The sequence below is a fragment of the Bos indicus x Bos taurus genome, chromosome 16 (genome assembly GCF_003369695.1).
Source record: "Bos indicus x Bos taurus breed Angus x Brahman F1 hybrid chromosome 16, Bos_hybrid_MaternalHap_v2.0, whole genome shotgun sequence".
NCBI classification, from domain to species: Eukaryota; Metazoa; Chordata; class Mammalia; order Artiodactyla; family Bovidae; genus Bos; species Bos indicus x Bos taurus.
The window spans coordinates 66,337,166-66,364,851 of NC_040091.1; the positions used below are offsets into that span (position 1 = coordinate 66,337,166).

Consider the following 27,686-nt stretch of genomic DNA (forward strand, 5'->3'; position numbering starts at 1 on the left):
TTATGGTCCAATTCTCACGTCCATACCTGACTACTGGAAAAACCGTAGATTTGACTAGATGGACCTTTGTCAGCAAAGTAGCATCTCTGCTTTTTAATATGCTGTCTAGGTTGGTCATAGCTTTTCTTCCAAGGAGCAAGCATCTTTTAATTTCATGGCTGATTGCTTAGACAGAGTAAAAAGAATATGTATAGAAGAGTACTGTGTAGAATGACTCTCACATACCATGTAAGAAGGGAGACAGAAAAAGAAATCCCAGATGGGAAACTGAGTTGGAACATTTGTCAAAGAGGTAGGAATAAAAGTGGGTAAAACTTCTATTGTGGAAACTCAGGACAGTGGTGTTCCCAGAAGAATGCAGACAGGAAATAGGTTGGACATAAATATATGAGTGGGTGAATGAATGCATAATGGCACACACTGCAGAGAAGTCAAATGAGACATAAACTACAAAGTGTACTTAACAGATGAGTAGACCTGTGCCTCTTAAAGAGGAAAGCAGTAGATATAAGAATGAATGATAAAGGAAAGTTGAGACTTTAAGACTGGATTCACTCAAAAATTACTTACAGTGTGACTCTGTGTTCTGGGCACTATGCCACGTGTAAGCATAGATAGGTTCATAAGAAAGACAACGACACTGGTCACACAGAACTTAGAGTCTGCTGGTGTAGAAATACCTTTCAAAAGATAGTTAAAATTGTTTCCTAAGAGTTATCACAGGAGATTTTGTGGGAAGACATAGCAGGGGGCTGGTGATATCTAACTGAGGCTTTAAGGATGAGTAGGTGTCAGCTCTCTGAAGATGGAAGCATAAAGACCTGGAGAACATTATCTGTATTCAATGAACAAAACAGCATTCACTATGGAGCCTAGTGTGGCTCAGAGGAGAATAAGAAGATATAATGTTAGGTAGGAAAGATTAAAAAGGGCATATAGAAGAGGACCTCTAAAATCAATTTTAAAAGTATGGATTTGATTCTAAAGGTGATACAACACCACTAATGGGATTCAAAGGAGGACTGGGGCATTCAGATTTGTATTTTAGGAAGAAAGCCAGTAAACTAGTTTTTTAGTATTAAATTATTTAAGTTTTTAAGAAATTGAATTAATAGGATTGGTTGATTACATTGAGAGGTATGGAAACAGGAAAGGGTAAAAGATGGATGTTGGTTTGGGCTGATCAGCTGGGCTGTGTGGACAGCAACGTCCTCCCCTTGGAGGAGGTTCAGTTTAGGACAAGTTGAGTTTGAGAATCCCTCTAAGGCACCCACATTGAGATATTAAGTAGACAGATATAAAGATGGTCAGCATCATTAATTATTAGACAAAAGCAGATTAAAACTACAATGAGATATCACCTCACACCAGTCAGAAAATCTACAAATAATAAATGCTGGAGAGGGTGTGGGGAAAAGGCAACCCTCCTACACTGTTGATGGGAATGTAAACTGGTGCGGCCACTGTGGAAAACAGTATGGAAGTTCCTTAAAAAACTAAAAATAGAGCTACCATCTGATCCAGCAGTCCTGCACCTGGGCATATAACTTGAGAAAAATGTGGTTCGAAAGGATACATGCACACCAGTGTTCATAGCAGCACTATTTACAATAGCCAAGACATGGAAGCAACTTAAATGTCCATTGACAGATGAATGCATAAAGAAGAAGTGGGACGTGTATACAATGGAATGTTGCTCAGCCATAAAAAGAATGAAATAATCCATGAAGCAACGTGGACGGACCCGGTGAACTCATTTACAAAACAGAAACAGACTTAGAGAACGGATTTATGGTTACCAGGGGGGAGGGTGCGGGGGAAGGGGTAGATTCAGAGTTTGGGATTGACATGTACACACTGCTATATTTAAAATAGGACAAATTTAGAAAACTCAGTAGTGGCCACAGGACTGGAAAGGGTCAGTTTTCATTCCAATCCCAAAGAAAGACAATGCCAAAGAATGCTCAAACTACCGCACAATTGCACTCATCTCACATGCTGGTAAAGTAATGTTTAAAATTCTCCAAGCCAGGCTTCAGCAATATGTGAACCATGAACTTCCAGATGTTCAAGCTTGTTTTAGAAAAGGCAGAGGAACCAGAGATCAAATTGCCAACATCCACTGGATCATGGAAAAAGCAAGAGAGTTCCAGAAACACATCTACTTCTGCTTTATTGACTATGCCAAAGCCTTTGACTGTGTGGATCACAATAAACTGTGGAAAATTCTGAAAGAGATGGGAATACCAGACCACCTAATCTGCCTCTTGAGAAACCTGTATGCAGGTCAGGAAGCAACAGTTAGAACCAGACATGAAACAACAGACTGGTTCCAAATAGGAAAAGGAGTACGTCAAGGCTGTATATTGTCACCCTGCTTATTTAACTTATATGCAGAGTACATCATGAGACACATTGGGCTGGAAGAAGCACAAGCTGGAATCAAGATTGCCTGCAGAAATATCAATAACCTCAGATATGCAGATGACACCACCCTTTTGGCAGAAAGAGAAGAACTAAAGAGCCTCTTGATGAAAGTGAAAGAGAAGAGTGAAAAAGTTGGCTTAAAGCTCAACATTCAGAAAACAAAGATCATGGCATCTGGTCCCATCACTTCATGTCAAATAGATGGGGAAACAGTGGAAACAATGGCTGACTTTATTTTTCTGGGCTCCAAAAATCACTGCAGATGGTGACTGCAGCCATGAAATTAAAAGACGCTTACTCCTTGAAAGGAAAGTTATGACCAACCTAGATAGCATATTAAAAAGCAGAGACATTACTTTGCCAACAAAGGTCCATCTAGTCAAGGCTACGGATTTTCCAGTGGTCATGTATGGATGTGAGAGTTGGACTACAAAGAAAGCTGAGTGCCAGAGAATTGATGCCTTTGAACTGTGGTGTTGGAGAAGACTCTTGAGAGTCCCTTGGACTGCAAGGAGATCCAACCAGTCCATTCTAAAGGAGATCTGTCCTGAGTGTTAATCGGAAGGACTGATGGTGAAGCTGAAACTCCAGTACTTTGGCCACCTGATGTGAAGAGCTGGCTCATTTGAAGAGACCCTGATGCTGGGAAAGATTGAGGGCAGGAGAAGAAGGGGACAGCATAGGATGAGATGGTTGGATGGCATCACCGACTTGATGGACATGGGTTTGGGTAGACTCCGGGAGTTGGTGATGGACAGGGAGGCCTAGCGTGCTGCAGTTCATGAGGTCGCAAAGAGTCGGACACAACTGAGCAACTGAACTTAATGGGTTGGACCTGGAAATTATTATACTAAGCAAAGTAAGTCAGACAGAGAAAGACAAGTATCACGTGATATTGCTTGTATGTGGCATCTAAAAAATGATACAAATGAACTTATTTACAAAACAGAAAACGACTTAGAGAATGAATTTATGGTTACCAGGGGGAAGTGGAGGTGCAAAGGGTAGATTTGGAGTTTGGGATTGACAGTTACACACTGCTATATTTAAAATAGGTAACCATTAAGGATCTACTGATAAATAAATTTTTAAAATCTAGTCAGATATAAAAGTCCAGATCTCAGAGACTATCTGCATTACAGATACAGGTTTGCAAGTATTTGTATTAATGTAAGTGATACTCACTCATGGGAATGAGTGGAGTTTGATTTGGAGGTCATGGATTTATAGTTGATGGCCATCTAGGTAGCTGTCATTTTCTTCTGTAGACATTTCATGTATGGGATAGGTTATGACAGAGTAAACTATAGGATTTATCTCGAGAAATGGTATTGCCAAATAAGAAAAGCAACAGTGTGGGGCAGTTGTGAATATTGGCAGAAGACTAGTTGAAATTATTGAACATAAAATCAAAGCTGGATAGTGAAGTCAGTAAATAAGAGTAGATAGATTGGGCGGCTTCTGAAAAGTTTAAGAGCTAGGTCGTTGAATTGAGAGTTGGGAATACTTAAATGAAGGTGCTGTGAGGATAGGATGTGACCTACATTTATAAATTAATAGGAGAAATGTTCTAGATGGTGAAAAGTGTATGGCTTTTGTTGGAGAAAGGGATGAGCAGATCAAGAAACTGAGTAGCCCGATGTTTAGACGTGGCAGTTGAATTTATACAGAATGATGACAGGTCTTCAATGTGAAGAGAAGGGATGGAAACAAGTACCAAATTGTTCAGTGAAGGAAAAAGAATGACAGGTTCACAGAGAGTGAAAAGAAAGAGAAAGGGAAGTAAATGGATGAAATGAGCCTCAAAGAAATAGAGAGTTTCATGGAGGTAGTTAAACAATGGCTGGAAACTGCATTTGAGGGTGAGGATTCTCCCACTCCTCAACTCCCAGGAGCTTAGGAGAACAAGCATCTATCATGTGATAATACTGCAGCCAGAAGAGTGTCAAGGGGAGAATTTGGCCAGCAAATGCAGACTCAGCCTCTTAGAGAAAAGTTTGGGTAGTCATTTCACTTTGAAGGTTCCAAGGAGAGGCTGGAGGCCGGTGGGGAGACAGACTGGGCAACCTGGGATTGGGAACATATCTGTTTCTTAGATCAAATTCCTCACCTCTGTTCTTTATTGTTTAGTTGCTAAGCCGTGTCTAACTCTTGTAACCCTATGGACTGTAGCCCACCAGGCTCCTCTGTCCATGGGATTTCCCAGGCAAGAATACTGGAGTGGGTTACCATTTCCTTTTCCAGGGAGTCTTCTCTACCCAGAGATCGAGCCCATGTCTCCTGCTTGGCAGGCAGATTCTTTACCACTGAGCCACATGGGAAGCTTTGCCCCTGTTCTTTACGTTATGTTGTGTGCCTGATGCTTTTTGATTCTGTTCAGCATTTGAGATATCAAAGCTCACAGGTGCAAATGGCTGGGTTAAGTTTAAACTTGATAGATGTCTTCATTTTTCAAATTTAATGTGTCTAAATATCCATAATATACTATATCATCTGTTTATGTCACTCTGAGTATTTTGATAATTAAATTTGTCTGTGAAAATGGGAAATCTGCTATTATATATTCATTCTATATCTTACAATTGGCTTGTAATGTGGTGTTGATATGTCAGCTGCAAGTGCTAGATTATTTCTTCATTCCTTTTGAGTGGGAACCTTTTTTTTTTTTAACATGCAAAGCATTAGGGAAATTTTATAATTGTTCTTAAAATAGTGTTTTTCCTTTTTTAAAAAAATCTTTCAGTACCGCCAAATATTTCTGGTTCTGATGAAGCTGCTCAACTTACAGTCATTGAAGGACACCTCATTAGTCTATTGTGTGAATCAAGTGGTATTCCTCCCCCAAATCTCATTTGGAAGAAGAAAGGTTAGTTTTCATCTTTTGACATTTATATAATTAAGTATAAATATTAAATAAATTCATGTTTTATTTGAAAAATATGCCAATTTATTAATAAACTCATTTGAAGTTTGCATACTAAAATATTAGACAGCATACTTGCTTTATGCTAAATGTGTCACATTCGATAATTCTGTACTGTCAAGGTGAAAATCTTCAGATTTGAGAGTAGTCCCAAGAAGAAATTAATTTAAAGGGCAGCTATACTGATCACAAATCCACCATTCAATTAACTATTTTTTCTTCTTTAAAATAGGTTTAAAAATTATCTTCTAAAGTAAGCATTTTTTGGTATATGTGACAGTTTTGTAATTATGTTAAATTGAATTCTGAAGTTCAACAGATTTTCAGTTATTCATCAACAAATATGTGTCCTTTAAGTACCAAATCTTCTGAATTTTTAGCTGATTTAAGAAATAATTTTTGTTTTACTTAGAGATTTTTAAAAATTTATTTTACGAAATATGTTTTCTTTAAATGCAATATTGATTGAAAGAAAAGTTTGCAGAAGATAGCCTTCTCTTCCTCCTCCTCTTCTTCCTTTTTGCATAGATTATTATACAGTACCCTCTGCCTTTTGAGTATGTGAACAGGAAGTAAATAAATATGTATTGGTACTCATTAGAAGTATATACACAAATGCCGTATATGTTTACTTCACATTCTGCCACTTGGTTTTTCTTGCAGGCTCCCCAGTGCTGGCTGATTCTGCAGGGCGAGTCAGAATTTTATCTGGAGGCAGGCAGCTGCAGATTTCAGTTGCAGAAAAATCTGATGCAGGGCTCTATTCATGTATGGCATCAAATGTTGCTGGGACTGCAAAGAAAGACTACAGTCTGCAAGTTTACAGTAAGTTATTGATTAGCCAGGCTTTGGCACAATTAAAAAAACAAACAACTTTTCCATCCTTCTCTTTTTCTTTATATCTTTAAGATTCAAAGTAGTATAGTTATATAGTTGGCCTCCTTGGCCCTGCTTATCCATAAATTCCACATCCATGGATTCCACCAACTGCATATCAAAAGTATTTTTTTCAATGTCCAAAAAGTTAAAAAAAGCAAAACTTGAATTTTTCTGGGCATCAGGAAACTATTTGCATACTATTTACATTGTATTTACAACTGTTTACATATCATTAAAAGGTATTATTGGAGAAGGCAATGGCACCCCACTCCAGTACTCTTGCCTGGAAAATCCCATGGACAGAGGAGCCTGGTAGGCTGCAGTCCATGAGGTCGCTAAGAGTTGGACACGACTGAGCGACTTCACTTTCACTTTTCTCTTTCATGCATTGGAGAAGGAAATGGCAACCCACTCCAGTATTCTTGCCTGGAGAATCCCAGGGATGGAGGAGCCTGATGGGCTGCCACCTATGGGGTCGCACAGAGTCGGACATGACTGAAGCGACTTAGCATAGCATAGCATAACATAAGGTATTATAATCTCGTGATGATTTAAAGTGTAACAGAGGATGTTCAAAGGTTATATGTAAATGCTGTGCCATTTTCTATATAATGGACTTGAGCATCCTCAGATTTTGGTTTCTGAGTCAGATCCTGGAACCAGTCCCCTCTGGATACGCAGGGATAGGTACACCTTTCATAAGAGCCACACGTTTAAATTGTGTTGACATAACAAGAGAGAAGTTATTTATTTCTAGCTAGTACTTACTCAGTTATACAGCTGTCCATTCTGCATCAACTTGCTGATGGCAGACTCACAATGTGGCTATAATTTGTTGGGGGCAGGATGGTAGACATGAAATGGGGAGAATGGCATTTTATCATTGGGTATAGGTACAGTATGTAAAAATATGCCTTTTTGTTTGTTTGTTTAACTTAAACTTTTATTTTGTATTGGGGTATAGCTGATTAACAATGTTGTGATACTTTCAGGCGAACAGTGAAGGGACTCAGCCCTAGATATACATGTATCCATTCTCCCCCAAACTCCCCCACATATCCCATTTTAAAGATTATTTAATTTATGTAAAATTTTAAAGTATAAAATATGTACATTATCTCATTTAATTTTTACATGAACTATGATATGAGACAAAAATTTGGCCTTCCTTTTTTATCAGTGAAAACTTAAGCCCAGAGAAGTTTCCATGACTAGCTGAGGTCATATGACTTGTGTATAACAGGATAGGCACTCGAATACAGAATTACTAACATGCGTCCATTTGCTTCCCCCACCCCACATATGTCTTTGAGTTTGTTTAATCTTCTTTCTTGGAATCAGGTTCCATTAGGTGAATTTAACTGTAAGGTTACAGAATCTCTGGCCATTGGTGGCTTAAACAAATAGAGATTTATTTTCTGACATAATGAGAAGCTGAGGTTGGCAGTCACTGGAGTTGGTCAGCATCTTACTTTTATTAGGACAGGACAGGAGATCTAGGATTCTCCTGGTCCTTTTGTGATCTCAAGATTCTGGTTTCTGTATTTGTAGTGTGAAGTCCACACTGACGGCAAAAAGAAGGAGAAGGGATGTTATATTTCTCTTTTAGCAGGAGAGCAAAAAATTTCGCAAATCTGCCCCCTCACTTTACCCCTGCCAGCAGACCTCTATTCAGATTTTTTAGATCTACAGTGATTCATTCAGTCACCACAATTTCTAAAGATGGAGAAACAGTCTCAGTTTTTCCAACTCCTCTAGTGGGCGGAAGAAAGGAATTGGTAATGGACTTTGGGTCATGAACTAGATTATCATACATATTTTAAATTAGTATTAGGAAGATTTACATAGGTTAGAGCTACAAGTGATGATAGTTCAAATATTTGTATAATGTCTCCAAAGCAGGAAGAGTAGCTAATGCAACTTTCTTTCCTTACTATACTGAGTTTAGGTATGAACCCATTTAGAAACATTGGAGAAGAATGCCACCTATCATGTGGCAATGCCATGACTATTAGTCCCAGGTCTTTGCTTTGTAGTTAATTTTTTGACATGAAAAATGATTTTAACTTTGCCTGATGAAAATTCTTATATAAGACTTGGACTTCCCCGGTGGTACAGCATAAAGAGTCTGCCTGCCAATGCAGGAGATGCAAGAGATGTGGGTTCGATCCCTGGATCGGGAAGATCCCCTGGAGAAGGAAATGGCAGCCCACTCCAGTATTCTTGCCTGGAAAATTCCATGGACAGAGGAGTCTGGCAGGCTACAGTCCATGAGGTCAGAAAGAGTCGGACATGACTGAGCACAGCACATATGTACTCGGCCTCATCTGAGCAAACATTTCCTATTTCTTTTCTTTTTTTTCTTCCCCAGTTCGACCAACTATATCCAACAGTGGTAGCCACCCTACTGAAATCATTGTAACTCGAGGAAAGAGCGTTTCCTTGGAGTGTGAGGTGGAAGGTGTTCCTCAGCCAGCAGTGACCTGGATGAAAGATGGCCGCCCTTTGACAAAGGGAAGAGGAATGGAAATAATGGATGAAGGTCGTATGGTTCAGCTGAAGAATGTTCATGTGTCTGACACAGGCCGTTATGTGTGTGTTGCTATGAATATAGCAGGAATGACTGACAGAAAATATGACTTAAGTGTACACAGTAAGTATAAAGAGGCTCCTTAAGTCTGTTAACTGGCTGATATAATCTACAGCCTCCTGGATGGGAGATATAGACCTCAGGTGTTGAGTGTTTTGTTTATAGTCTATTATTTTCTACTATTTGGAAAAGACCCTAATGCTGGGAATGATTGAGGGCAGGAGGAGAAAGGGGCAACAGAGGATGAGATGGCTGGATGACACGATGAACTCAATGGACATGAGTTTGAGCAAATTCCAGGAGATCTGGAAGGGACAAGGAAGCCTGGCATACTGCATTCCTTGGGGTTGCAAAGAGTTGGACACAACTTATGACTGAACAGCAACAAATTTCTACACACATATCACTTCTTTAGATCAGTCTCATCATTATCATGCTATGCCTGACCTCCCTTTTCTTATTTTGCTGAAATAAGCATATATCGGATATTCTTTTAGAAAAGCACATTGTGAAGTCGATAATTATCTTTTTCAAATACTTTTGATCCAATGCCATCCCAAGTGATATTCCTTGATTCTGTGTTTTCCTCATTAGCTGACTTGGTAAGTGTAAACCTAGATTCCTTACAGCTTACTGACCCAGCTTCAGTTGGGCATAAGTTGTATTGAAATCAGCTTTACAATTCTAAATAATGAGCACAAATGTCAGTAGGAATAGATCAGACACACATATACTCCTATTTATGTGTGACACCTATTTGTATGCATATAATTTGAATTGGGGTTTTTAAATCTATAGAATCAATGGTAAATCTAATAGACTTAGTTTTTTGACTTAATTCCAGTTAGAACATGCACAAAGTCTAGTATAGTTTGCAAGCAATGTGTGAAAGCTAATGATTGAAAAGAAATCAGTCTTATGTATCTTTTAGTTAGACTGTGTTTTTTTTTTTTTCATTCTTTTTAACAGGTGCTTATTGCATTACTTGAATGTTTTATACTTTATTTGATAAATCCTCTAGGAAAGAACATTTAGGTCGGATGTATTAACAAGAGTGGCTGTCATAAAATTTCCTAGGCAAGACTGATGTTGAGAAATCAAGATCTCAGATTATGATAAATTCCAATTGACTCAGTCCTCTGCTTGCTTCAATTCTGTGAGACTCTGAAAGTAGAGCGCCACTGGCCCTGCTCTGTAACGAAGGAAAACATGATGGAGGGTAACTTTCCCTGGACTACTGAGGGCCATATAGAGGCACTCAAGGCCTGTGTGGAGCCTTGTTTCCTCTCCTTCTGGTGCTGGCTTAATTGGATTTTCATGCCAGTTCTCCTCTAAGCCAGCCCTTGCACTTGCCCAAGCCTGTTGGGTCAATGTGACCTGCCACCCCTCCTCAGACTATCCTGACTGCACTCTGCTCTTGGCCCAAACTTGTCTTCTCAGCCCACTTTGTGTGTTTCACATGTTTTTGTCCACAAGGCACACTTGCCCTCTAGGAGCTGGTCACTCCAGTCTTCTCTAGGGTTCTGGGTTCCCCCTCTTCTGCCCCTCTTAGTTGCTCTCTGACTCTCAGGCAGCTCCTTCACATTTTTACTTCCAGGAGTGTCACAGTCATCGTCATCATCATCTCATTGTTGTCATTGTTTATTTTGCTAGTGTTGCCCAGAAAATCATTTTTAAGAATAAACTATTTAGAATTTGGTGCTTTGTCTTACAGCCCCTCCAAGCATCATTGGAAACCACAGGACACCTGAAAATATAAGTGTGGTGGAAAAAAGCTCAGTGTCGCTAAATTGTGAAGCTTCAGGAATTCCCCTGCCTTCAATTACGTGGCTTAAAGATGGGTGGCCCGTCAACCTTAGCAGCTCCCTGCGAATCCTCTCAGGTATTAAAAATTCTTGTAGCTTGGTAATCTGGTTAGCTTCCTGTGGCCACAGCTTATCCTTAATTTCTCATATCTCCATGTTTTATTTTTTTCCTTTTTTGAGCTACCTGCTTACTATAATACCTACTGATCATATTAAGAAAAAACTTTGGAACATCAGAAGCTATAGGACAATGGGGAAAATCTCTAAATATTTCTGGATCCTTGTGAAAGAGTAGTCTTGGCACTCGATTATTACTTAATTCATGGGGATGTCAGAGCATTCATGCTAGAATGAGTACAAACTAATTTGAAAAGTGAAGAATGAAAAGAAGTACTGGAATTGAAACCAGAGCCTAGAGGGTATAATGTTATATAACATATCTCCATATTCAAACAAAGTGTTTGAATTTATTCATGGCTATTCTAAGTGAGATTTGTATTTCCAAGATGGGATAGTTTCTTTTGAGCTAAGACTTTATCATTATTATAGAAGATACTCTGCTGATTCCTCATCTAATTATGTAGGAAAATCTATTATCTTATTCTTCATAGATCAGTGTAAGTGTAGAGAGAGATGTCTTGGGGCATGCCCCTGGAATCTACCCTTGGCTCCTTTCACTAATGACTTGGATACAGACTAAGAAAATAATCTCTCCAATCTGTGGGTAATAAAAAGCAGGGGTACTTAGAAGAATACCTAATGTGTTTAATGAAGACATCTGAATTCAAACACATCTTACTCTGGAACTTCTGAATTAAACCTAACAAAATGAAAGTTAAGTAGACTCCTGTACTCGCTTTCAAAAACCAGTGATGAAAATTAGGGTGAGATATTGCTTCAGAATTCTTCATATGAAAAGATCTCTGAACTGTGTTAGTGATTGAGTATGCATTAGCATTGTAAGGTGTTTTATTGGGAAAAGCAAATACAGTGTTTTGCCACCTGAATATATTTTTACCAGTAAGACAAGACCGGTTGTACTCTGGACTTATCTTACTCATTAGGAAGATGTAAGAGGTATTTATTGACAATATTTTCATGGAGCATAACCATGATGGCCAATAATTGGAAAATAGGCTATATGCCTGATTCCATTTAATCTGAAAAAATAAACTTTGTGTAACCTTATTATCTCATAGTGAAAATTACATTTAAATACTTGAAGAGCCATGGGGTAGAACAGGTTATGTTGGTTGTATGTAGTTCCAGAGGTTAAAAGTAATGCTAATGTATGGAAAATTCTAGGGACAGATTTGGGTCTGAATGCAAACAACTTTAAAACAATATTTGTGTTGTTGAAAGTCAAGATGAACTATTTTAAGAGGTAATGAGCTCCCTGACCCTAAGGGTATTCAAAGTTTAAATTCCCACTTTTGAAAGATTTTTCAGAAAAGATATTTTCCTAGTATTTGAGTTAGATCTAAATATCCTATTATCTATTTCTTCAAGATCTTGGTCTATAAATGATAGGGACTAAATGAGAAATTTCCATTGCTGTAGTTGTTATATTCATTGCCTATAATTAAATATATAAATGAAAATAATTATTAGCAATGTTTATTGCCTATAATGGACTTCCCAGTGGTAAAGAATCTGCCTACTGATGCAGGAGACACAGGTTCAATTCCTGGCTCAGGAACATCCCCTGGAGAGCAGAATGGCAATCCACTCCAGTATTCTTGCCAGGATAATCCCATAGACAGAGGAGCCTGGCAGGCCCCAGTCCTTGGAGTCACAGAGTTAGACACAACTGAGCATGCACACATTACCTACAACACTAGATCTATGCGCTCCGGCAAGTTACTTCACTTTGCTAACCTCCGTTCTTCACTTGTAAGTGAAGATAGTAGTAGTATTTAGGGGTTTTTATAAAGATGAGTTAATATGTGTAAAGCAGCTAACACAGTGCCTGCTTATATCCTAAGCATCCAATAACGTGTTTGCCTTTATTGTCATAGGCAACCTGCTAAAAAGTTTGGGTCTCCCTATCCTGGGAAACCTTCCCATGTCCTACAGTGCATTCATTTTCTTGAGACTTCCATCCTCTGTTGATCTTAGAGAATGCATACTGATGGCAAAGATTTTATTATAATTTGGTTACCAAAAACCTGGACACTTTATCTTCTTCTCTTAAAAATATCCTTGTTTTTGCATTCTCAATTGCTGAAAAAGTAGGAAACTTTTTAAATATAACTACATTAGAGCTCCTGGAAATGAAAAAGTCAAGACAGAGTGATGTACTCTGGCTTATAATAGATTCACAGGAGTAGTGTTTTGGTTTTATCGTATAGTTTTGTTTTGCTTGACTAGCAAATGGAGATCCCTGAGCGAACACAGTAGAAGTATTTCACCTTGTGACGCTGCCAGAGGAGTCATTCAGTTTTACAGTCTGAACATGTGTGCTGTGCAGTTGATGACTGAGAATCAGATGAATGGTGTATGACTCGTTCCTTGATCAGCTGCACGTTCCTGTTTCATTAAGATTAGTTCTCCTGAGACGTTAAGTCAAGTTTTTCATTGTTGAAGCCTCTGTTATTGTTATGAAGTTACCTGCCAAGAACAGATAGCTGACTATAAAATTTAATAGGTACAAGAAATGTCTCCATCTAAGTCTAATTTACTGTCATCTTTTTTTATGAGGGAGAGACCAGGAAACAAAGAGAAAAGAAAGATCATGAGATTTATGAGGTTGAGGTTTGCTGAGCCAGCAATTACTCATAAAAATTGTATTGTTTTAATAATATCTTTCAACCGGCATCATATTATGGTCTCACAGTCTCACTAATTTGAAGTAGCAGTGAGTGCTTGAATCTTTTCCTAATTAATATGTTTTTTGACATGTTTAGAGAATTTTTGTATTCAACTTTGCTTACTTAAATTCAACTGAGAGAAAAGACTAAATTTGGTAGTAGATGCTAAACAAAGTTCATCTTTCAATGGGTTGAGGATAAGTAGGTTGCTTAAAGGGAAAAAAAAAAAAAAGCTCAATGAGGACTTGCTTTGTTTATAAAAACAGAAAGCAGATGGAAATTCCTGATGAATTCAGATCCAGGTGAATATTTACAAGAAAATTTTATGTTTAACCATTTCAATTGTTTTAGTTCAAATTCAGGGTACTAAGCAAAAATATACCAAATGAAAAATTATTACTAAATCTAAGAAATGATTTACATTTTGTTCTTAGAAATTACTTCTCAAATGATTTCAAGGACTCTGCTCTTTCAGCATATGTCTTTGTTCTCTGCTGGCTTTGTTTCAGTCTCATTTGCTGACTCCTCTTTCCTTGATCCTTAAGAGGAATTTTCCTCCAGATCACACCCTTCAGCATATCAGTTTCATTCCTAGTCTACCAGTCTTTCTTCATTATGTAGAATTCAGAATATAAGGAGGAAAAAAAATTAGAGTCATGCTAATATGGGAGGTGGCCCTCATAAACTTTGATATAAATAGCTCTACAATTCCATGAAACTCAAATTGAAAACTGGTTGTCAGTCTTCATGGTTTCATCCATCTCTTGTATAATTGATGTCATTCCAATCTGGGTTGTTGGTGTAGTATTCTTTCTAATGTTTCCATTTCATATGTTCCATGGAAAACTGGGAATCTTTTCCTAAACATTCTGTCACAGTTGTTTTTCTGAAGTATGAATCATACCATGACTTTGTTTGTTTACATACTTCCATAGCCTTAGTGCAGAGAAGGCGATGGCACCCCACTCCAGTACTCTTGCCTGGAAAATCCCATGGACGGAGGAGCCTGGTAGTCTACAGTCCATGGGGTCACGAGGAGTCGGACACGGCTGGGCGACTTCACTTTCACTTTTCACTTTCATGCATTGGAGAAGGAAATGGCAACCCACTCCAGTGTTCTTGCTTGGAGAATCCCAGGGACGGGGGAGCCTGGTGGGCTGCCGTCCATGGGGTCACACAGAGTCGGACACGACTGAAGCGACTTAGCAATAGCGATGGCCTTTAGTGAACATAATAAATCCTACATTCCTTAACTTAGCGTTTGAAGACCCACAGGATCCTCAGAATTGGCCACACTGCAGCTAGTTTCATCTCTCACTGTCTTCTCCCCTGTTCTGTTTTAGGTGCCACACCTACTTTCTACCTCTGTATCCTCATGCTCCAGCTACAGTGATATCTTTTGACTCCTTTCTGTGTTAAAGTATACTTTACCTTGCAAGATTATGTTCAAACATCACCTCTGTGAAACTCCATTTCTTGCTTGATGTCACCTGGGTTATATTAACTTTCTTTGTCCATTAAACTGGAAAATTGTTCTGAATTATCCATTCTGTTATATACAGCCTCAAAATGTGGTATTTATTAAAAACTCGACATAAATACATTTTAAAAGACTTTGAAGTGAATTGATTACTAAATTTTACTAAATTTTACTAAATTCAGCATTGCATGGCAAACTTGTAAAGTTGCAGATTTCTTTTTGAGTCATCCGGTGGTTTGCTTCTCCAGGAGGTAGGATTCTGCGATTGATGCAGACCAGAACAGAAGATGCTGGCCAGTATACATGTATTGTAAGAAACGCAGCTGGTGAAGAAAGAAAAATCTTCCGGCTTTCAGTATTAGGTATTTATACAGTTTACAATATTGACTCAATGGACCTGAGTTTGAGCAAACTCTGGTAGATGGTGAAGGACAGGGAAGCCTGGTGTGCTGCAGTCTGCAGTCCATGGGGTCACAAAGAGTCAGACATGACTGAGTGATTGAACAACAGCAGAAAAAAATAAAATTGTCTTAAACACATTCTGGAAGCAGATTTAACATTTATCCGCAGCTTGATCTTATATTTATATATTCTTTGGCCCCTGGATTGCCACTCTTGGCAAGAATTCAATGTTAGAATGGTTTGTATGTAATCAGTTGGATTAAAATGGCTGAAATGCCATGTCTTGTCAGTTCACAATTGTTCACCAGTGTTCTAAAGCTGTGATAACTTTTTTAATGTGAGTGTGTATCTGAATTGTAGAGAGAGAAATAAGTGTCTCATAGATTTTGTTACTCATTGACTTCTTGACAGATTTATCTGGATTTTATGATTTACATATAATAAAATTCATTATAATTGAATTTATGACATGTAACTTTATAGTTTATCTTAGAATTGATCAAGCAATATGGTAACATTATTCTAGTAAACAAATAATAATGAGAATTTGGATTGTTTTAAAGGGTACAGCTTAATAAAAAAATATAAAATAGATACCTATAAATAACCAAATTGCTGTTATAATTGTTCCTTTTTCTGTCTTTTTTTTTCAAAGTACCACCTCACATCATGGGTGAAAATACATTTGAAGATGTGAAAGTAAAAGAGAAGCAGAGTGTTACACTGACTTGTGAAGTGACAGGTAAGAGGCTCAGCTCTTTGATTTTTCCTCAGCTCACTGGCTATTCATTGCCTTCACTTACATCACAATTAGTTGAGAATAATCAAGGCATTTGAAATTGAATTCTAGACCAGTATAGGTGGTAGAAATATAGGAGAAAATCTTTCAGATTCTATGGAGATAAAAAGGAAATTCTCAACAGTGAAAAAAGGAAGGGAGAGAAGCATGGAACAGAGACAGAAAAAGAAATACATGCTGGTCTTTTCTTTCAATTAGGTAAATTGTTTTTCTTTTTTAAGTCTTCTGTTTGTGGGTAGGATTTTTCTTTCCCACCTCCTATTATTTTTTCTTTCATCCCCATGTTTGCACCTTCCTTTCCTTTTTACTGCTTTCTTCAAAGAAATAATTTTGGTGAAAGGATAGCATCATTAATAGTTACCCACCATCAATTATGATCAAAAATGTCACCTTTAGTTAACATGTTTGTGTATGGTAAAGAGAATGGAGATGAATAAAAATGAAAACTCTAAAGCTTTTACTGGCTTTCTCCATGAATCATTGTGTTGCATGTAATACAAATAAATCTGTGAGAGAACATTTCCAAGACCATCTCTTTTTTTTTTTTTTTCTCTAATTTTATTTTATTTTTAAACTTTACATAATTGTATTAGTTTTGCCAAATATCAAAATGAATCCGCCACAGGTATACATGTGTTCCCCATCCCGAACCCTCCTCCCTCCTCCCTCCCCATACCATCCCTCTGGGCCGTCCCAGTGTACCAGCCCCAAGCATCCAGCATCATGCATCGAACCTGGACTGGCAACTCGTTTCCTACATGATATTTTACATGTTTCATTGCCATTCTCCCAAATCTTCCCACCCTCTCCCTCTCCCACAGAGTCCATAAGACTGTTCTATACATCAGTGTCTCTTGCTGTCTCGTACACCGGGTTATTGTTACCATCTTTCTAAATTCCATATATATGCGTTAGTATACTGTATTTATGTTTTTCCTTCTGGCTTACTTCACTCTGTATAATAGGCTCCAGTTTCATCCACCTCATTAGAACTGATTCAAATGTATTCTTTTTAATGGCTGAGTAATACTCCATTGTGTATATGTACCACAGCTTTCTTATCCATTCATCTGCTGATGGACAACTAGGTTGCTTCCATGTCTTGGCTATTATAAACAGTGCTGCGATGAACATTGGGGTACACGTGTCTCTTTCCCTTCTGGTTTTCTCAGTGTGTATGCCCAGCAGTGGGGTTGCTGGATCATAAGGCAGTTCTATTTCCAGTTTTTTAAGGAATCTCCACACTGTTCTCCATAGTGGCTGTACTAGTTTGCATTCCCACCAACAGTGTAAGAGGGTTCCCTTTTCTCCACACCCTCTCCAGCATTTATTATTTGTAGACTTTTGGATCGCAGCCATTCTGACTGGTGTGAAATGGTACCTCATAGTGGTTTTGATTTGCATTTCTCTGATAATGAGTGATGTTGAGCATCTTTTCATGTGTTTGTTAGCCATCTGTATGTCTTTTTTGGAGAAATGTCTATTTAGTTCTTTGGCCCATTTTTTGATTGCAAGACCATCTCTTTAGTGAAGGCATGACCTTGCAGTTTTAATGGAACAACTGGAGCAGCCCATACATTTTACAGAAAGTAAGAGTTGTAAGGAAGAGTCAATGGATGTATTGCTTTGTTGTTTAGATGCCCCATAATACAGTTATGAAAGCAAGGAAGTATTTTCATTTCAGAAAGGCAGATATAAAAACTGTCACGTTTACATTATGTAACCTGTTTCCTTCTTTATTTAAAACGATGTGGTAACAACTCTTGCATAGAGACCATCTGCCTAAATTTTATAACATCTTATCTTGAGCCTTCTAGCTTCTTCTTAATGTTTCACTTGGTTTTTAGAAATTTCTTTTTTATTTTTGTTTCATCAAGATATAATTGATATATAGTATTGCGTAACTGTAAGGTGAACAACATAAGGATTTTACACACACACACAGACTACCACACTGTTAACACCCATCACCTCACACAGCTGCACACTTCTTTTGTGATTATAACTTTCATGATCTACTTTCTTGTAGCTTTCAAATATACAATAAGTATTGTTAACTGTAATCATGATTATTATCTTGTTATTTGAAGTTTGTGCTTTCTGACCACCTTCACTTATTTATCCCACCTCCAACCCCCTCCCTATACAATCACTAATGGGTTCTCAGTTTCTGTGACTTTGATTTTATTAGATTCCATGTATAAGAGAGATCAGACAGTATTTGTCTTTGTCTGTCTGACTTATTTCACTTAGCATGATGTCCTCAAGGTTTATCCATGTTGTCACAAATGTTAGGATTTCTTTTTCATGGCTGGATAATACTAAAAAAAAAATATATATATATATATATATATATACACACACATATATATCAGATCAGATCAGTCGCTCAGTCGTGTCCGACTCTTTGCGACCCCATGAATCGCAGCACGCCAGGCCTCCCTGTCCATCACCAACTCCCGGAGTTCACTCAGACTCACATCCATCGAGTCAGTGATGCCATCCAGCCATCTCATCCTCTGTCGTCCCCTTCTCCTTTTGTCCCCAATCCCTCCCAGCATCAGAGTCTTTTCCAATGAGTCAACTCTTCACATGAGATGGCCAAAGTACTGGAGTTTCAGCTTTAGCATCATTCCTTCCAAAGAAATCCCAGGGCTGATCTCCTTTAGAATGGACTGGTTGGATCTCCTTGAAGTCCAAGGGACTCTCAAGAGTCTTCTCCAACACCACAGTTCAAAAGCATCAATTCTTCAGCGCTCAGCCTTCTTCATAGTCCAACTCTCACATCCATACATGACCACTGGAAAAACCACAGCCTTGACTAGACGGACCTTTGTTGGCAAAGTAATGTCTCTGCTTCTGAATATGCTATCTAGGTTGGTCATAACTTTCCTTCCAAGGAGTAAGTGCCTTTTAATTTCATGGCTGCAATCACCATCTGTAGTGATTTTGGAGCCCAGAAAAATAAAGTCTGGCACTGTTTCCACTGTTTCCCCATCTATTTCCCATGAAGTGGTGGGACCGGATGCCATGATCTTTGTTCTCTGAATATTGAGCTTTAAGCCAACTTTTTCAGTCTCCACTTTCACTTTCATCAAGAGGCTTTTGAGTTCCTCTTCACTTTCTGCCATAAGGGTGGTGTCATCTGCATATCTGAGGTTATTGATATTTCTCCCGGCAATCTTGATTCCAGTTTGTGTTTCTTCCAGTCCAGCGATTCTCATGATGTACTCTGCATATAAGTTAAATAAACAGGGTGACAATACACAGCCTTGACAAACTCCTCTTCCTATTTGGAACCAATCTGTTGTTCCATGTCCAGTTCTAACTGTTGCTTCCTGACCTGCATACAGATTTCTCAATAGGCAGGTCAGGTGGTCTGGTATTCCCATCTCTTTCAGAATTTTCCACAGTTTATTGTGATCCACACAGTCAAAGGCTTTGGCATAGTCAATAAAGCAGAAATAGATGCTTTTCTGGAACTCTCTTGCTTTTTCCATGATCCAGTCATAAACACTGTATATATGTGTGTATATATATAGTATTTAATATTAGTATTATATATTGTAGAATAATAGTGTTTAATAATAACATTAAATTATATGTAGAGTTTTGCATATGTCGCATTATCTTTATCCAGTCATCTATCCATGGACACTTCGTTTGTTTCCTTGTCTTGGCTATTGTGAATAATGCTGCAGTGAACATGGTAATGCAGACGTCTCTTTTGAGATAGTGATTTCATTTTCTTCAGATTGTTGAACACATAGTAATTCTATTTTCAGTTTTTTGAGGAACTGTGATACTGTTTTCCATAGAGGTTATACCAATTTACATTCCCTCCAAAGGTGTACAAGGATTCCTTTTTTTCACATGCTCATCAACACTTGCCATTGACTGTATTTTTTTTTTTAATTTTTATTGGACTGTAGTCAATTTACGATGTTGTGTTAGTCTTAGGAGTATAGCAAAGTGAATCTGATATACGTGTATCCACTCTTTTTAAGATTCTTTTCCCATATAGGTCATTAGAGTATAAAGTAGAGTTCTTTGTGCCATCCAGTAGATCTTTGTTAGTTATCTGAGTTCTTTGTGCCATATAATAGGTCCTTATTAGTTACCTGTCTGATATATAGTAGTGTGTATATGCCAGTCCCAGCCTTCCAATTTATCTGTCCCCTCTCTTATTCCCTAGTCACCATAAGTTTATGTTCTACATCTGTAACTCCTATGTTTTTGGTAATAGCTATTCCAACAAGTGTAAAGTGCTATCTCATTGTGCTTTTATTTGTTTTTCCTGGATGATTAGTGACATTGAACAGCTTTCCTTGTACCTGTCAGCCATTTGAATATCTTCTTTGCAAAAATATCTATTCAGGCCCTTTGCCAAATTTTTAATTGGATCCTTTGTATGTTTGTGTGTGTGTGTGTGTTTTGCTGTTGAGTTATATGAGTTCCTTACATATTTTGAATATTAACCACTTTATCAGATAGTGGCTTGCAAATATTTTTCCTATTTTATAGTTGCCATTTCATTTTGTTGATGGTTTTCTTGGCTGTATAGAGTTTTTTCGTTTGATATAGTCCTGTTTGTTTGTTTTGGCTTTTGTTGCCTATACTTCTGGTGTCATATCTTAGAAATCATTGCCAAGACCAGTGTCAGAGAGCTTTGTCCCTACGTTGTCTTTCAGGAGTTTAAGGGTTTCAGGTCATACATTTAAGTCTTTGATCCATTTCAAGTTAATTTTTGTGAGTAGTGTAAGATATGGATCTAGTTTTTCTTTTTGCATGTGAATATCCAGTTCTCCCACCACAACTTATTGAGGAGACTGTTTTTTTCCATTGAGTATTCTTAACCGTCCTGACAGAGAAGGCAGTGGCACCCCACTCCAGTACTCTTGCCTGGAAAATCCCATGGATGGAGGAGCCTGGTAGGCTGCAGTCCATGGGGTCGCTAAGAGTCGGGCACGACTGAGCGACTTCACTTTCACTTTTCACTTTTATGCATTGGAGAAGGAAATGGCAACCCACTCCAGTATTCTTGCCTGGAGAATCCCAGGGATGGAGGAGCCTGGTGGGCTGCCATCTATGGGGTTGCACAGAGTCGGACACGACTGAAGTGACTTAGCAGCAGCAGCAGCAACCCTCCTGATTGTGTATGTATCAGTTTCTTTCCATTTAGAATTCTGTTCCATTGGTCTGTGTGTCTTTTTTATGGAATACCTTACTGGTTTGATGACTGGAGCTTTGTAATATAGTTTTAACTGAGGATATGTGATGCTTCTCATTTTGTTCTTCCTTCTCAGGATTGCTTTGGCCATTGAGGATCTTTTGTAATTCCAAACAAATTTTAAGATTTTTTTTTTTCCTGTACCTGTTTAAAAAAATGCCATGAAATCTTCATAGGGATTGTATTGGACCTATAAATAACTTTGAGTAATATGGACATTTTAACAATATTAATTCTTCCAGCCCATGAATACAAGATATCTGTCCATTTATTTGTGTCTTCTTTTATTTATTTCATCAATGTCTTATAGTTTTCAATGTAGGGATCTTTCACTTCCTTGATTATATTTATTCCTAAGTTTTTTTTTGGTTCTGATGCTATTGTAAATTAGATTTTTTTAAATTTCTTTTGCAGATAATTTGTTGTTAGTGTGTAAAATGCTACTGATTTTTATCTTGATTTTGTATCTGAAGCTTTACTGAGTTTGTTAATTAAAGCTAATAGGTTTTTTTTTGGTGGAATCTTTAGGATTTTCTCTATAACCATGCCATTTACAAACAGAGACAACTTCTTCCTTTCCAATACTGATGCCTTTTCTTTTTTGTGTGTGATTATATGGCTCATATTTCTAATACTGTGTTGAATAGGAATGGTGAGAATGGGCACTCCCATCTTATTCTTGGTCTTAAAGAAAAAACTTTTACTCTTTCACCATTCAGTATGATGTTAGCTGCAGAGTTGTTATATGGCCTATTTTATATTGAAGAATGTTCCTTCTATATATGATTTGTTGAGATTTTTTTAAAATCATGAACAGATGTTGAATTTTGTCAAAAGCTTCTGTGTATCTACTGATATGGATATATGATTTTTATCTTTCATTCTGTTGATGTGATATATTATATTTTCTGTGTGTCTTGAACCATCCTTGAATCCCAGGGATGAATCCCATTTGATCATGGTACATGATCCTTTTAATTTAATGTTGAATTCCATTTTCTAGTTGTTTTTTTTTTTTTTTTTTGAGAATTTTTGTTTTGTATTCATCAGGGATATTGGCCTGTAGTTTTCTTTCTTACCTGACTTTGGTATCAGGGTAATACTGGCCTTCTCAAATGAGTTTGGGAATGTTCCCTTGTCAATTTTTTAAAGAGTCTGGGAAGAATTGATGTTAGTTCCTTTTTAAAGATTTGGTAACATTTATCACTGAAACCATCTGGTCTCAGCTTTTCCCTTTTGGGAGGTTTTAGATTTCTGGTTTAATGTCCTTACTAGTAATTGGTCTGTTTAAAATTTTCTGTGTTCTCATGGTTTAGTCTTGGCAGGTTTTATATTGCTAAGAATTTATTCCTTTTCCCCTAGATTGTTCAACTCGTTGGCTATAATTTTGGAGAGTAGTCTCTTATGATTCTTGTAGTTCTGTGATAGCAGTCGTAATGTCTCCTCTTCTATTTGTAATCTTATTTATTTTGATGCTCTTTCATCTCTCTTTTTTTCTTAGTCTAGCTAAAGGTTTATAAATTTTATTTTTCCAAAGAACCAGTTGTTAGTTTTATATCTTTTCTGTTGTTTTCTTGTACTTGATTTTATTTATTTCTGCTCTAATATCTAATTTATTTCCGTTTAAGAATGCCATGTTTAATTTCTTAGAAGACTGGTCTGGTGGTGGTTTTGGTTTTTGTTTGTTACTCTCAGGTTTTGTTTGCTTGGGAAAACCTCTTATTCATATTTTTTCAGCTTTAGTATTCTTGGTTGACTGGCTTTTGGTTTTTTTTTTTTTTTTTTAGAGTATCTTAGGCCAGTCTCTCTTAGCCTTCTAAGTTTCTTATGAGAAATCTGCCTATACTCTTACTTACGGGAGTTCCCTTGTGTGTGATATGTTGCTTTCCTCTTACTGCATTCAAAATGTAGTTATAATGTATTTAAATGTAGCCCTTTTTAGTTCAACCTATTTGGGATCTTATGGGGCTCATGAATGTGAATGTCTATTTGGGGAAGTTTTCAGACATTATCACTTTAAATATACTTTCTCTTGCTTTCTCATTCTCTTTTCCTTCTGGGATTCCCATAATGTGTATATTGCTTTGGTGATAGTACTTCCTAACTCCTGTAGGCTTTCTTCATGTTTCTTTATTCTTTTTTTTCATTTTGATGCTCTGATTAGATAACTTCCAATATTCTAGTTCACTGATTATTTCTTTTGCTTGGTCAAGTCTGAAGTTGAGGCTTTCTTTTGAATTCTTTAGTTCGGTCATTGTATTCTTTAGCCCTAGGATTTGTTTGTTTGGTTGTGGGGGTTTTGTTTTTTCTTTATGGTTTCTATTTCTTTGTTGAACTTCTCATTTTCATTCTCATGCATTATTTTCTTAACTTTGTTTACTAGTCTTCTTTAAGAGGATTATTCATAGGTCTCCACATTTTTAGGGTCAATTGTTTTGTTATTGGGGCTTTATTAGTTTCTTATGAAGTGTCATGTTTAACCAATCCCTTGCAGTGGTGTCTGCACACTTGAGGGTCTCCAATTCCAGACTTTAAAGGTTTGCTTCAGCAGAGATAGTTCTTCACCATGCAACTCAACTTGGGATTCTGTCTGGGTTAGCTGGTAGCATGCTTGCACAGATGGGCCTTTCTGTCAGGGTCTCTATTTGGGTGAGGCCCACTGTCTTTTCCTGAAATGTGAGGTCAGGACATGGAGTGCCATGTGTCTATACTCAGCAGTTAGGTGAACCTGTGAGTTTGCCTTCTTGCCCTGTTAGGGCTATAGAACAGACTTCATTGCCAATACAGTTGAGCCTTAATATATCATCCTAGTCCACTTTCCTAACAGAACTTGTTTTTATAGTTCTACATTTTCAAAATAAAAAATCTGAGCAATTTAAAACAGTATTTTTAAAAGTCCCATTAAAATTTGAAAGGTATTTTTTCTAAAGGCTATAAATATTAAAGGAATAGTACTATGTATTTCTGTATTTCTACCTATCTATATATCTATGCTAGAATCCTGGTATAAACACAAAATACCTGCTTGTTGAATTGTTTAATTAAAGGCTTTCCTTATTTGCAGCTTTCCCTCAAAAATATAAAATCTTCTTTAGAAATTTAATATGCATATAAAGGTATTCATGAGTAACAATTTTAGTAAAAATGCATGCTCCATTCTTTTTTAAATGTATTTTATTATGAAAATATTTAATTGTAATAACCTAAGGTATAGGGTGTGTGTGTGTGTGTGTGTGTGTTAGTCATTCAGATGTGTCTGACTCTGCAGTCCCATGGACTGTAACCTGCCAGGCTCCTCTGTCTATGGACTTCTCCAGGCAAGAGTACTGGAATGGGTAGCCATAGGGATCTTCCTAACCCAGGGATCAAGCTCAGGTCTCCTGCATTGCAGGCAGATTTTTTATCATCTGAGCCACCAGGGAAGCCCAAGGTATGGTATAAATTTAGTTAAACACAAAGACTAATATAACTATTTCACTTGTAGATTTTAAAAATATAAGCATGATTATTATTGTAAATTCACTTATGTTTGCAAATTTATTTTAAAATGAATAGCTTTCCATTCTTTTAGAAGTAGAATAATTAAAAAGGGAAATGAATGAAAAATGCATCCCTTTCTTCATTTTTTAATTTTGTATTGGAGTATAATCCAGAGAAAACCATAATGTGGAAAGATACATGTACCCCAATGTTCATTGCAGCACTGTTTAAAATGCATCCTTTTAGTTACCAATTGTAGACGTGATAATTAGCCAGCACTCAGAAATGTCTTTTGTTACAGGGAATCCAGTACCAGAAATAACATGGCATAAAGATGGTCAGCTCCTGAAAGAAGATGACACTCATCATCTTATGTCTGGTGGCCGTTTTCTTCAAATTGTGAATGCCCAAGTGTCACACACCGGAAGATACACATGTTTGGCGTCTAATACAGCTGGTGACAAGAGCAAAAGTTTCAGTCTTAATGTGTTGGGTAGGTGTAAGCATTGCTTCAAATCTTGACGAATCAGCCATGGCAACAAGTTCAATTCCCTTCTTTTATTGTTTAGTTAGTATTTCTACCTGGACCAGAGCTTGTGTACATTTGCTTATTTTCTTTCATTAATTAATTTATACATTCATTCATTCCATTTGGCATACCTACCGTTTCCAGGACTGTGTTTTGTACCAAGCACAACTATGAATAAGATATACATTAGATAAATAGTAATAAAGGAAAAACAAATACTAGTAAAAGAGAAGCAGGTTAACAATGAAAGGAGCTCAATGTGAGATATTTTATCATTTCTTTGGGGGAGTCTGCCATTATTGGTAATTGTACATACTGGAATCTCTGTTGGTAACTAAGATGAAGAATAAATGTGGACAAGCTCATGAAAATTTTATGCTTGCTCATGAGTGATAATGAATTAACACAATCCCTTGTGAGGCTGAAGGGTTAAAACAGCATTAAAATGCTTTTATTTTAGAAATGTGTTTCCTCTGTCTTAAAACACATCATCTCTTCTTCCCTTTGCTAACTTATATATCAGTACTGGGGGCTGCTCCTACTGGGGTGGGCGACTGCTGTAGATTTTCTTTTCCTTCACATAACATGCTGCTCCTCTGTTTTTATGTGTGTTTATCTATTTGTTTGCTAACTCATTAATACCTAAAAAATCTTAGAGGGTACTAATGTGCAGTAAATTACCTGGAAATTGCAATTTTTGGTTTTTTACCATTTGATTAATGATTCTTTTTCCTAGATAAATTCCCTCCCCTTGAGATTAATGTGCAATGTGTAAATTCTATATTGAGTCCGTGATGAGCTGTGAAGATTCCCAGGTTAAAACATACACTGAGACCACAAGTGTAGGTTTTAAATCTCAAATGGCTTCCTTCTCATTTAACACAGATCACTTGTACATTTGAATATCAAGCCCTTTGAACACAAGAAAAACTATACCATGAAAACAAATGGTCTAAGAATAGTTAAATAACTGTATGTTCAGTTTCTGCAGCGTTAAAGTTATACTTATTTCTCAAAAATAACATTAAAATAGAGTCCAGATTTCTGCTCACATTAGAAATTTAAAGTGTACCACCTAAATATATTGCATTTGATTACTGATATCAAAACGTGTTTCATTCTACTAAAACAGACTGACTATAATTGAGGATGCAAATTCTTGCTATTTTTTAATTTCTTTACTTGTATGTTATGATAATTACTGGCTAGACTAGTGGAATAGCTAGTCTCATACAGGATACAGTCCTCAGGCAGCTTACAGTCTAGTTGAGTAGAAGAGACATGTCAGCCAGAAAAGCTAAGTCAGAATACTGGATAATGTATAAGTAAGTATTAAATGAATACTATATATAAGTAATACTTATATAAAATATAAACTCCCTAAGGCAAAGCTGTTTTTATCTTGAAAAAATATAGCCCCAGCACCTGTTACCTGAATCAATAACAACGAGAGTTCGTGAGCCAATTGTCCTGTAACAAACTCATCTTCCCTGCATGCCCATCAGTGTTTGAAAGTCAAATACCCAGCCCGGGATTTCCTCCCCGCTGCTGTAGCCTGCTGCTTCTCTTAGATCTCTAAATTCCTCATGACCCCTTCCTCCCACCAGTGATTGACCTCCCAGTACTGGCTCATGTCCAGATCCTACCCCTGTCCTCTGGAAACTAGATTTCAAACTCTTTCCAGCTCCTTGCAGTAATTGAACTCTGACTCTTCCCAGGAGACATCAGCTCCCTGGGGATTCTCTCCAGTGGGGATCACTTATTCTTTATCACAGGCATCTCAAGTTATATTATCTGACTATATTCCTTCCTCCACTTCCTACTCGCTTTCTGGTTGCTTATTTCTTGCCATTCTCATTCATTCATTGAAGATGAGGGATCTGAATCAAAGTCTTCTTTTCATCAACTTCATAAAAAGTTAAGGCTATTTAAGTGTGTATTTGCAAGTTCTAGTCTACCCAGCCATAATTTAGTGTTCTTACCCTTTCTTTTCCTAGAGGGTGAATTATCCTTTTTGTTCACAGTTACTGCTTCTGCCCTTCATCCTGTATCTTGTCCCACTTCTTTGGTCTGTCAGTCATACCCATTGTCTGCCTTACCTCCAGCTTCATCTTCTGTTGCCTCCATCACTTCATATAGTCAACACTCCGTCTATCCATCTTATCCCACTAAAAACAAGCTTCTGCCCACACAATTCTTGATACTACTGTTGTAAGACTACCTGCTGTTAGATCAAACATTGTTCAATTCTTATGTTCATGGTTGGATCCCTAAATGATGTATCCCTTTCTCCTGGACACTGTCCTTCCCTAGTTATCCTTGCACACCTTTG

The 27,686-nt window shown here is 37.4% G+C and overlaps 1 protein-coding gene across 4 annotated transcripts in view; it reads left to right on the plus strand.

The window, feature by feature from the left end:
• The window catches only part of HMCN1 (hemicentin 1), a 537,282-nt gene that overhangs the window by 355,875 nt on the left and 153,721 nt on the right, over window positions 1-27,686 (plus strand). For all 4 annotated transcript variants that reach the window (XM_027565583.1, XM_027565584.1, XM_027565586.1 and 1 more), the window contains 7 exons: window positions 5,171-5,293; window positions 6,014-6,175; window positions 8,601-8,882; window positions 10,534-10,701; window positions 15,163-15,276; window positions 15,972-16,058; window positions 25,127-25,318. In XM_027565583.1, the coding sequence (XP_027421384.1) occupies window positions 5,171-5,293; window positions 6,014-6,175; window positions 8,601-8,882; window positions 10,534-10,701; window positions 15,163-15,276; window positions 15,972-16,058; window positions 25,127-25,318 (1,128 nt within the window). The remainder of the gene's footprint in view (window positions 1-5,170; window positions 5,294-6,013; window positions 6,176-8,600; window positions 8,883-10,533; window positions 10,702-15,162; window positions 15,277-15,971; window positions 16,059-25,126; window positions 25,319-27,686) is intronic.